This window comes from Abramis brama, assembly GCF_963993115.1.
Source record: "Abramis brama genome assembly, chromosome: 6".
NCBI classification, from domain to species: domain Eukaryota; kingdom Metazoa; phylum Chordata; class Actinopteri; order Cypriniformes; family Leuciscidae; genus Abramis; species Abramis brama.
Window position 1 is genome coordinate 12,503,320 of NC_139968.1, and position 12,264 is coordinate 12,515,583.

Here is a 12,264-nt window from a genome sequence, read left to right on the forward strand (position 1 = left end):
AGTAAATGAGGGAGAAAAAGTTAAAATCTGATGCTGCACAAAAACTAACAATGCATCAAAACCAATGTTGTTTCTAATCTTTGACATGTCCAAGACTGTGATAAAACGTAAAAAAAAATCCAGTCCACAATCACATTTTATATTGAAAATGAGTCATTTTGTGTGTGTTTTTTCCCAAATCAGTGACATCATTTACGAATTTGGCAATTAAAGAGTTAAAATCCTGAATTTTTTTTAAACATTTAGTATTTTTGAGCAGGACTGAGGTTGATTAATAGATTTATGCAAAAAAATGTGAAAAAAATATTTATCTGATACATTTTTACAGCAGTTTAAAGTAGTGGCTGTTTTCAGCCACGAACATAACGAAAGGGTAGTAAATTTGCCCACAGTGTACTGTTGAGTTTTTGAAAAATTTCAAAGCATTTTCCCAAAATATGTGTCAAAATAAGATTTGTCACCAAAAATCATTCCATTTGCTGAAACACAGAGAAAGTTATGGCCAAATTTAGACTAAAAAATACCCCATAGTGGATGAAAACATCCCCAACAGCACATAAGGGTTAAAGTATTATTGATTCTTAGTTCATGTTAACTGAAGTAGGTAACAAATATATTTTTGTAAAGCCTTACACAAAGGTCTCTTTCCAAAACTGTTTGTGTTTATGCAAAGTGTTTCTTGGGGTTTTCTTGTGCATCAACAGAAAGGTTTTTATGTATTTCTTTTAGAGATTATTTTGTCAGTAAATTTAGAGGGTTTTACATTTAGTTTTTGTTGATTGTAATATTGCATTTAATTCACACTTAAGTGTATTGTTAACTGACATTAAAGTATATTTTAAATAACATTAATTGCGTGTCATTATATTGTGTAGCGCACTTTAAGTATATTTTAAAAACACTAGAAGCAATTATGAAAGTAGATATAAAGTTGTAATAAAGTACCAATTAAGTTGTTCCAAAAAATCACTCTTAACGGCAACGTATTACATTTTATTTCAACTTAATATGTGATATATTTGAAATTAATAACACTTAATGTGCATTAAGTGCGCCGAAAAGTTTAATTTAATTCACACTTAAGTGTATATATTTAAAGTATATTATTTATGTAATAAGTACACTTTAAAAAAGTACACTTAAAGGGGCTATATGCTTTTTTCTGAAATTTAAACTCGCGACTGACACCTGTGGCCAAAAAACGGAACTGCTCTTCCTTTCTGCTCGCTCTCGTACGTGCACACTTCACAAGTCATCCGCTGCAAAGAAGTCTACATTATGTTTACAGAGGTAAGAACAGTCAAATACATATATTGTTTGAGAAACTAAGTTTGTTTGCTGACTAGCGGTGGTGGCAGAGTGATCTGAAACGTTTAACATGAACGCGCTTGACGTCACATCCGCAGACAGCTCGCGAAAAATCCGACCCGACAGAAAATAGGAATAATAGGATACAGGCTTATAGGTGCACCCGCTGTGAGCTGACAAGGTGTCAGTATGCTCATCAGGAGATGTTTGAGTCATACATGGTCAAATAAAAAGGCTATTGTTACGTTTATTTTGGGGAAAAAGTTGCATATAGGCCCTTTAAGTGCACTTTTTTTTCACAAGGGTATACAGTATGTATTGGTACACAATTATTATAAAAAGGTACACAGTGTATGTTCTTGCTAAATTGCTCCCAAATGTAAGATTGTTGTATCATAATAGTAGAATAAGTATAATATAAGTTCTATAATATTTAGAGTGTTTTTGTTGTTTTGCCGACCAGATACGCAAGAGTCTAATCTACCAGTTAGCTCCGCTGGTAGCTAAGCGTATGGGGCTTGTTTTGATTGGTCGTAGTGTTATCCAATTGCGTGCAACCAAGTTTTTATGTATCAAGAGAAATTAATATAGTGCAGTCTGTCCAAACATTTTGACTGAATACATGAAAAGCTGTTCAAAATATTAGTTGGTAGCTTAGTGTTGTTTTTGTTGTTGTTGTATTTGTCTGTGCCTCATGTCTGCCACAGTTCCAGCTTACTCAGCTCACTTTAGAGACATTTTGTGGCTGTCACCTCCTCCACACATTCCTTTCTGCGAATTGCCACACCTCTATTTTAAAGTGTGAAGATACACCAACTACAAAAATGATACAGAAATCAGGGGATTGCATGACACTTTAATTCATTAAGAAACATGGTTGAACATGGCATATAAGCTTAAATATTTATGGCTTTCAGGTTACTGTGAAATATATAATACTTATCATATCATAAAATATCACACACTTGTTGAGAACACCGATAGCCTACACAAATGTTAACATCACAGAAGACAGAGAGGAAAAACTCTTCTCTGGGTTAAAGTGCAGACCAATTGTCTAGATGCAACACTTCTTCTGAGGCAGACCAAACCACACGGCACACTTATCATGTGCACTTGGACAACACCAAAGCTTTAGTTATTTGTTCTGTGCTTGATCTACCGCTGTGAAGTAAGTATGAGGTCAGCTGTATGCTTGTGTATTATTTTGGCAGCTGTAATCTAACATAGGTGATATCGACTGGAACGGCATGAATATTTGTACACAGCATGGAACTGTCCACCTCAGCATGCTGAAAGAACAAAGAGGAAAAGAGTATAAGATGGATGGATGGATGGATGGTTGCAGGGATGGATGGATAGAAACATCACATAATGTACCTGTAATTGATTTGGATCTAGATGCCGTTGTAAATCTGGTGTCGGCCGTACATCAGTATTATTAAGTTGTTGTCCTGCAGACCTTCTAACAGCACAAACCTTCAAAAGTCCTGAGAATGAAATAAAATAAATTAAATACAATGAAATAATGCACTGTAAGTTTAAACATTAAACACTTACAGCATTATGTTGATCTTTTCACAGATGCAACCCCTACACTGTATTGGCTGATTTTAGCAATATAATGAATCATATCTGTTGATATTTTTATTGTGCTTGCTTATTTCCTCGGATAGTTCGGCCAAAATGATATTAAACCCATGATTTACTCACCCTCAGGCCGTTCGAGATGCACGTCAATCTTTTTTCAGACGAACACATTTTCAGTTATTTTAGAAAATGTCTTAGATCTTTCAGTGGTTATAATGTGAAGCTATGGGGTTCATTCCTTCAAGTCCCAAAATGTGCATGTATCCTTCACAAAAGTCATCCATCCGGCTCCAGGGGGATAAACGAAGGCCTTCTGAGGGTAATCCGTGCGGTTTTGTCGTAAAAATATACATATTTAAAACTATGGCCCTGTCCCAAATGGCACACTCCGGACTTGTGGACTTCCTCAGAGTCCACACTTTGGTGACGTCATGTAGTGCAGACCTATAGGGCCCTTGGCGCGAGTCCACGAGGGCGCATTGAGAGGTATTTTTGGGACAGACTCGATCGGCACGCCGGAAATAACGGCCTGGTTGTTGTTGGACAGGAGAAATCACATTTTTGCGCTCCGATGTCTTATCTGCATGTCAACTACACATCCTAATTTTACAGTTCTATATTTTGATATTGTGCATATCACCTGGGCATTAAACAATATATATATATCATGCTTATTTAAATGATGTATCAGTTGTACATAATAATAGGCTACATAATGTTCCATTTGAACTAAGATTACAATTTTAAAACATAATTTAAACATAATTTTTTCAATTTACAGGTTTCAATATTCATACTAGGCTATGTTTACATATGACTCAGTAAAGCCCTGACATTCGGTACTATTTATTTAATGAATCATAACACGATCGTATTATTAAACGCGCTATTATTATGTTTGAGACATCAACCACTGGTCGATGACCATAATGTTTGTATAAACTGTAGGTAACAACTGGTAAAATGTACATTTAGGTCATAAAAACCGTAATATTTTCTTCTCAGCCATGTCAACAATTATCCGTGAGTGAAATCTCCTCCCATCTGTTGTCTGATTGGCCTTTCGCAAGGATTCCTGGGTAGTTAAAGTGCGTGGAGCCTGCTTCTATGCGGGCTTCGTGGAAGACCGCTTCAAGGGTACAAAGGGGGCGCTGCTGAGCACACTTCAGAGCGGTAAAATGCTGAATGGGACGGCCTACGGACTCGTAGACTTAGCGAGCACGCGCAATTCAAGTCCACGAGACCGAAAGTCCGCATGAAGTGCGCCATTTGGGACAGGGCCTATAAATGAAAATAACTGGCTTCCGGTAGCGGTCGACGCGCGTTCACGGAGATGGATGCTGGCGTATGACGTAGGAAGCGTCGTGACGTAGAACGAACGTGACAGCGCAGCCAGAGAGCAGAGCAAAACAAAACTCTACGTTCGTTCTACGTTATGGCGCTTCCTACGCTATGTCCTACGTCATACGCCAGCATCCATCTCTGTGAACGCGCGTAACCACTGAAAGATCTAAGACATTTTCTAAAATAACTGAAAATGTGTTCGTCTGAAAAAAGATTGACATATGGATCTCGAACGGCTTGAGGGTGAGTAAATCATGGGTTAAATATCATTTTTGGCTGAACTATCCCTCCCTTTAACATTCTGAAGTGATCTATAGCAAATCTCAACATTAATTATAATGTTGAGATGCCTACATTCACTTTTAAATGTAAAAATGATTGAAATTTAAATATAGTGGCATTTTAATGAGGGCCATTTATCGGTTATCAGTCATAACAGGAAATAATTACCAGTTTATCGGTATCGGTGCAATTATTGGTGTAGTTTTACTTACACTGATGAAAACTCACCTATAACCACAACGACCAAAACAGCATTGAACAGAGCAGATATGAGAGTAAGAGTCTGCCATGACGTCTGGTTCTGCTGAATGTACTGTACGACTGTATGATTCTGGCACTCGTTTACTGGAGTTGGTTCTGTAAAGAATTAATTAAGCTACAATATGTTAATAATCTCTAAATAATCACTGTACAGAACAATATGACTAAAAGTGTACTCACCAATGATGTGTAGTCTGGTGGCATTGCTGAATTGTGGATCTGAGCCTGATGTGCCCATGCAGTAATAAACTCCTAACTCATCAATAGTGACATTATTTATGAACAGATTATGTTTAGAGTCCACTGAATATTTGTGTCTGAATCTTTCATTGAAGTAAAACGGAGATGGGTTTGGAAAAGAGCGCATTATCAAAACCGAAGAATCTTGAAGTTTTAGTAAAAACCAATAACCCTCTTCTTCACCAAGATCACAGTTTATGGTCGCATTTTGCCCCAAATCTGTTAGTTGATCTGTTAAAGTCTCTGCAGCTTGACACCATATGAGCAGATCTACAAGATAACAAAAATCAAAGAATCATTTATAAGTCAGACATATTTAAATTCTTTATCATTATTATGCAACCAAGTTTTTATGTATCAAGAGAAATTAATATAGTGCAGTGTGTCCAAACATTTGACTGAATACATGAAATAAAGTTACAGGAATAAAGCACATGAAAAGCTGTTCAAAATACTCAAAGATACTTACAGAGATAAAGCTGAATAATCATGTTGTAGTTGTAAATAAACACTTGAAAATGAAACCCGGGTCCCTCGAGACAGCGATGAACTCTTGTACAGAGCAAAGAGAGGAAAAGTTCAACCACGTCAAAGCACAGGAAGTCAGGTTTGCTCTGACTACTTTTTTCTGCATTTCACCCATCATCCATTTCATAAGTGACTGAGTGGAGATATTACATAGTATAAACCTAGATATTTATAGAAAAACATTGGGGAGCAAAATGTTTTTTGTGGGATCATAAAAAAAAACTTGAATTGAGACAAAGAATTAATAAAACATTGCAGAACATTGTAATATTAAGGCATCCAACCCCTGAAAATGAGCATATTTTCATCTGGAAGATGTACTTTTGTTGAGCATTTGCCCATCTCCAGTATGTCTGAGACTCTTCCTGTCACAAATATACATTTAGATTTTAAATGTCCTTAAAATGTTTGATTTATATGTAAAACTGTTTGTTTTGCATATTATAAACAGTTGATTATCAGATGTATGTATACAACAAATGTGTTTTTTTTTCTAAAAGATGACGTGCTATCTGCAAATGATGCAACATGCTGAAATATTGAGTGTGCAGGAGCCGAACGTAATGATTGTTCAACCACTAGATGGCGGTGTGCACCAGCGGTGTAGGTCACCTGTTCATGTTATTTAATATATGTTAAATAACATGAATTTGAACAATAAATTGAACATATCAATTTAACATATGTTATACAAGGAGGGACAGGTGTGCTTGTTTTATAAACAAGTTTTTCATCAAACGGACAACAAAGCATTGAAAATGATATTGCTGTCTGGATGTTGTTTATTTGTTTATAACAAATTATGAGTGAAGAATATCTTACCACCGTTCCCTGGATTAAAGGAAAGCTACTATAGTGTGTAAGACACATTTTACTTGAGGATTTAAAGAGGAAAGGGGGACAGGAAATAATTAGTAAAATTTGGAAAGTATATTACATTAATATTATTGTAGAGAAACAGACTGAAGTAGCGAGTAATATTAAATTGCTCTAACACACAGCAGTTCAAAGCCAAAACGAGTGAGCGAATTCGGACAGCCATTGAGCGTACATCAATATTAGGCTACTCATTATTACGGTGCAATGCGGGGTTGAATAAGTAGGCTACATTCAAGAACATCCGTTTCGGACACTACAAATGGCTGAATAGGGGGCGATTTCAGATTCAGCCTAAGATTTCTGCAGATGGTCGGATCTCCACGGCGCTCCCGTGCGCCTCAGCATCGTCTGTAATACAGCAAAAGCAAGTGGTTTGAGCTCGCTTGCAGGCCATTTCTCAATAAGCGTTCTTATGCGATCTGATTTGGTCGCACAAATTATTTATAGTAAGCCGCTCTGGATAATAATGAACCATAAACTGTATTGCATACAGATGTGCTTTTTATTTTACACATGACTTCTTGTAGGGGCGTAGCCATCATTTCAAAAGTGAGGGGGGCAGAAAGCGTTATAGCCTACCAGTTTTTTATTTTGTTGACAGGTTTTTGCTTAATTGGCTTAATATGCTATTTATGTTTAAAGAAAGAAAGAAAGAAAGAAAGAAGCCAACTTGATGTGTTGAATGCTCAGCACGTTATAAAACGTATTCTTAAAATACACATTTCTGTTTTAATAAATGCTCATAGTAAATCATAGCATATTGCCTAAAACATAAAGTAGGTACAAAAATAATCAGTGATACATTTGCGACCCATTAAAAATTAGGCCATTTTGGTCGCAGCGGTTCAGGGCTTCCGTATTTATTTAACCCCTGATATTTGTTTGCCATTTAATTAATTTTTTATGTTAAATATTCACTTATTATTATTATTATTATTATTATTATAAGCAAATATATAGAGTGCAAGTGAGCTTAAAAAATAAATAGATAGCCTATACATGCATGAAACACGAATAAATAAAATAAAACACAAATAATATATGAAAAAAAAAAAAAAAATACATGGCTACAGACTGCTTAGATTTTTACTTTAAATTTTGTTACTGAAGGCTCTGACTGAAACCCCACGGTACGCCACTGCTTTTAGCTAGAGCTCTTATAGAGGAAGAAAAAAAATATAAATAAAGACTACAATAATCATTTTACACTTTTATGACTTATTTAATTTTTGATTGCAGAGGTGTGTTACCTTGACTAAGTGTTGACATTGTGTTTACAGGTGTTCACGGGTGTTTTTTCTGCATGTGTTTCTGTTAGTAAATGAAGGTGAGCGCTTAAAAAATAAATAAAACAAATTTCTACTTTTATTATCTGCTAATTCATATTTGTTTCTTTTTTATAACTTCTCTCTGTTTTCAGTGTCTGTGCTGGAGATCCGTTTTAGCTTAAACTTCAAAACATCAGTGTGCTTTGGAGACACAACAGCCTGAGTCTATATGACATTACTGAGGGTAAAGACTATTTAGAAGCACAGGATCCAGTATACAAGAACAGAACTGAAAGCTTCCCTGAGGAGTATCTGAATGGAAACTTCTCACTCAAACTCAACAATCTTCAACGCAATGATGCAGGAAAGTACAAGTGCTTCATCACACACGATTCAGTGGTGAAATCCGTCCAGCTATTGATTAAAGGTGTGTAAAACCAAATGACTGGCAAAAATGTTCACATCTTATTACAACATACATTCTACCATAGAAACATAAAAGGATACACTTGTGTGTTTATCACTGAACTTTTGTAATTGTTTTGTCTTTCAGAGAAACAAAAAATGAACAGTACAAATGAAGGATCAAACCAAAAACCAGAAATGATTGTAATGATCATTTCCACTCTGTGTATTGGCATATTTTATTTGAGCTGGAAGTACATTTAGAAATGTTAACAGCGTGATCAACATGTATGCCTGCTTCAAGTAGGTGACAACCTCTAATTAAATGTCGTAACAATGTTTTACAGAACACCCAACAGGGTTAAGGAGTTTCTTAAGGAGTCAGTTCATGTTGAGTCACGCGAATTGGAAGTCAGTAACAGTAAGAAACTCCTTTAAGTCCTGTTAGTTGCCAGGTGGGGCTTCCATGGATCGGACTTGTTTGTTCAGCACATCCCACAGATTAGATTGAGATCTGGGGAATTTTGAAAGCCAAGCCAACACCTCAAACTCGTTGTTGTGCTCCTCAAACCATTCCTGAACCATTTTTGCTTTGTGGCAGGGTGCATTATCCCTTTCCATGAAAGGGTATACATGGTCTGCAACAATGCTTAGGTAGGTGGTACGTGTCAAAGTAACATCCACATGGATGGCAGGACCCAATGTTTCTCAGTAGAACAATGCCCAAAGCATCACACTGCCTCTGCCGGCTTGCCTTCTTCCCGTAGTGCATCTTGGTTCCATGTGTTCCCCAGGTAAGCGACGCACATGCACCCAGCCATCCATGTAATGTCAAAGAAAATGTGATTCATCAGACCAGGCCACTCCATTGCTCCGTGGTCCACTGTTGGTGCTTTCGGCGGTGGGCACCCTGACTAGTCTGTGGCTATGCAGCCCCATACGCAACAAACTGCGATGCACTGTGTATTCTGACACCTTTCTATCAGCATTTACTTCTTGAGCCATATGGGGCTACAGGGACCACACGGGCCAGCCTTCACTCCCCACGTGCATCAATGAGCCTTGGCCACCCATGACCCTGTCGCCGGTTCACCACTGTTCCATCCTTGGACCACTTTTGATAGATAGTGACCACTGCAGACCGGGAACACCCCACAAGAGCTGCAGTTTTGGAGATGCTCTGACCCAGTCGTCTAGCCATCACAATTTGTCCCTTGTCAAACTCGCTCAAATCCTTACGCTTCCCATTTACGCTTGCCAACTTTGAGGACAAAATATTCACTTGCTGCCTAATACATCCCACCCACTAACAGGTGCCGTGATGAAGAGATAATCAGTGTTATTCACTTCACCTGTCAGTGGTCATAATGTTATGCCTGATTGCTGTAAGTCTCTACTCATTTATCTTAGGCCCCGTTTACACGTACATGGTTATTTTGAAAAATGGAGACATTTCCCTTCGTTTGTGCCCTTCGTTTACACGCAAACGGAGGATTCGTGTCTGAAAACGATTCTTTCTAAAAACTCTGGCCAGAGTGGAGATTTTGGAAAACTTCATTTGCACGTTTGCATATAAACTGAGAAAAACTGAGTTTTAGGGAGCCGACGTCACAGTATGTGACTATTTTCGGGATTCTGATTGGCTAACGTGAGCTTGAGTTTCTCGTTACACTGTTCTTGACTGCATATACACGGGTTCGTGTAAACTAACACTTTTCTGAAAACTGACAGGTGTGCACAATGTTATTTTTGAAAACGGAGAGGGGTGAAATGTCCGTTTATGAAAATAGCCGCCACATGTAGCCTAAACATAGCCTCATTTTTATTGAGTGTGCGTGTGACGAAGAACAGGTGGAACAATCTCCAATCAGTTTGACTGTGGTCTCATTCAGGATGTTATCAATTGTATAAATATTAAATGTGGTTTGCAATTTGATACTTCCTTTTTGAGCAGAGTGCTGGTGGAATGTTATTGGTGCATGAACCTGTAGGGGGAGCTCTCTTTTTATCTATAGGCCTGTGGAAATGGTTATGTACAAATGTGTTTGTTTTTTTATTCGTACTGTATGGTACAGCACTACTCTCAGAACAAATGTTGAAATGTTTGAATTTAATTGTTTATTTACTGCAATGCAATCTTTAAATGAAAATAAATACAGGTACAAAATTACATTTGTGGATATATGTATTGTATTGTGAGCTTTTTAAACAGGAGGTTATGACATTAACTCCATAGATTAACAATCAAGAGGATCTAAACATTTTGTGGCTTTCCTCCAGTGGTGGACGAAGTACACATACCATGTACTTGAGTTAAAGTAAAGATACTCAAGGTAAAATATTACTCAAGTAAAAGTAGAAGTGCTGCCTTTAAACATTCACTTGAGTAAAAGTACAAAAGTATTTGCTTTCAAATGTACTTAAGTATCCAAGTACTATGATTTTTTTTATGGCTATAATGTCCTATTATAATTTTTTTCATAAGACTCTTGCTTAACTCAGTCTACGTGAACACTCTAATATCACACTTGGCACATCAATCTAATAATAAAATGACATTAATTTTATTATATATATATATATTTAATTGAATTCAATTGAATACATTTTTTGTGTGATTAATTTTGGAGGGAAGGGGACTATTCCCATAAGATATAATACATTTACAGTATTTACTGTATATATTTTTCACGAGCGTCTATGGTCATAATTATAAACATCATAATGTTATGATACATTCACATAAACCTGCACAATGCCATTGATATACACACACACACATATACAGTGCAATGCATAAGTGAATACACCCATGCTAAAGTTGACTAAAAAGAGGAATAAAAAATCATATTTTGGAAATTGAACTTAATGCCTTAATTTAAAAAATTAGGAAAAATCCAACCTTTAAGGACACCAATTTTCTTTGTGAATGAATAATGTATCGTAAATAAATAAATGTTCTTCCTTAAAATACCTGGTGCATAAGTGAGTACACCCCTATGTTAAATTCCCATAGAGGCAGGCAGATTTTTTTTTTTTTTTTTTTTTTTTTAGGATACTATGCATCCTGATAAAGTTCCCTTGGCCTTTGGAATTAAAATAGCCCCACATCATCACATAGCCTTCACCATACCTAGAGATTGGCATGGGGTACTTTCCATAAGATCATCTCTCAATGCAAATCAAACCAGCTATTAGGCTAACTGAAATAAAATCATGCCAATCTCTAGGTATGGTGAAGGCTATGTGATGATGTGGGGCTATTTTAATTCCAAAGGCCAAGGGAACTTTATCAGGATGCATAGTATCCTAAAAAAAAATAAAAAAAAATACTTAAAAATAAAAATCTGCCTGCCTCTATGGGAATTTAACATAGGGGTGTACTCACTTATGCACCATGTATTTTAAGGAAGAACATTTATTTATTTACGATACATTATTCATTCACAAAGAAAATTGGTGTCCTTAAAGGTTGGATTTTTCCTAATTTTTTAAATTAAGGCATTAAGTTCAATTTCCAAAATATGATTTTTTATTCCTCTTTTTAGTCAACTTTAGCATGGGTGTATTCACTTATGCATTGCACTGTATATATATATATTCTACGTTATGGGAGCAGCCAATTTCCCTCCAAAATTAAACACCAAAACGTATTAATGCAGTGTTTCTGCTGCTCCCCAGAAAAAAAATGCTAGCAAGTCATTTTAGTGTCAACGTAATAAGCAATGTTCATTATGCATCAATATTTACTGATAATTGCTGCAATAATAGCTGCTGCTCTCTGCCCCGCTTAAAATCATTGGCAACGCGATTTGTTTGGAACTATTGAGAGCTACACGAATCATGTGACTGCGCGGCGGCGAGATCACAGTAGGCTTGTTCAACTTGAACCGGCGCTGCACACTGCACAGACCAATCGGTGAATGACATTAAAATACCGCAAGAGCGATTAGAGAGTAGACGGCTCTGTATGCTTTTCAATCGCTCTCGAGATTTCGCTCTATACTTTGATGTCATAAACTGATCGGTCTGTGCAGCGCCGGTTCAAGTCAAACAAGCCTAGTGTGTCGCAACCTCTTATATACTGTCTATGGTCGCAACCCTCATATTTAACGGCTCTGGTTCGCGCTTAGTAGATACCGCCAAGGCAAGTTCAAAA

General features: G+C 36.7%; 1 protein-coding gene across 1 annotated transcript; it reads right to left on the minus strand.

The window, feature by feature from the left end:
- Positions 1–2,144: 2,144 nt before the first annotated feature.
- On the minus strand, positions 2,145–5,626 carry LOC311084503 (uncharacterized protein). The gene is made up of 5 exons (XM_084116590.1): positions 5,495–5,626; positions 4,966–5,295; positions 4,753–4,881; positions 2,689–2,798; positions 2,145–2,600 (listed from the first exon to the last, which is right to left on the minus strand). The coding sequence occupies exons 1-5, from the start codon at positions 5,514–5,516 to the stop codon at positions 2,511–2,513; spliced, it is 681 nt and encodes a 226-aa protein (XP_083972716.1). The 5' UTR covers positions 5,517–5,626; the 3' UTR covers positions 2,145–2,510.
- Between the last annotated feature and the right edge of the window lie 6,638 nt (positions 5,627–12,264).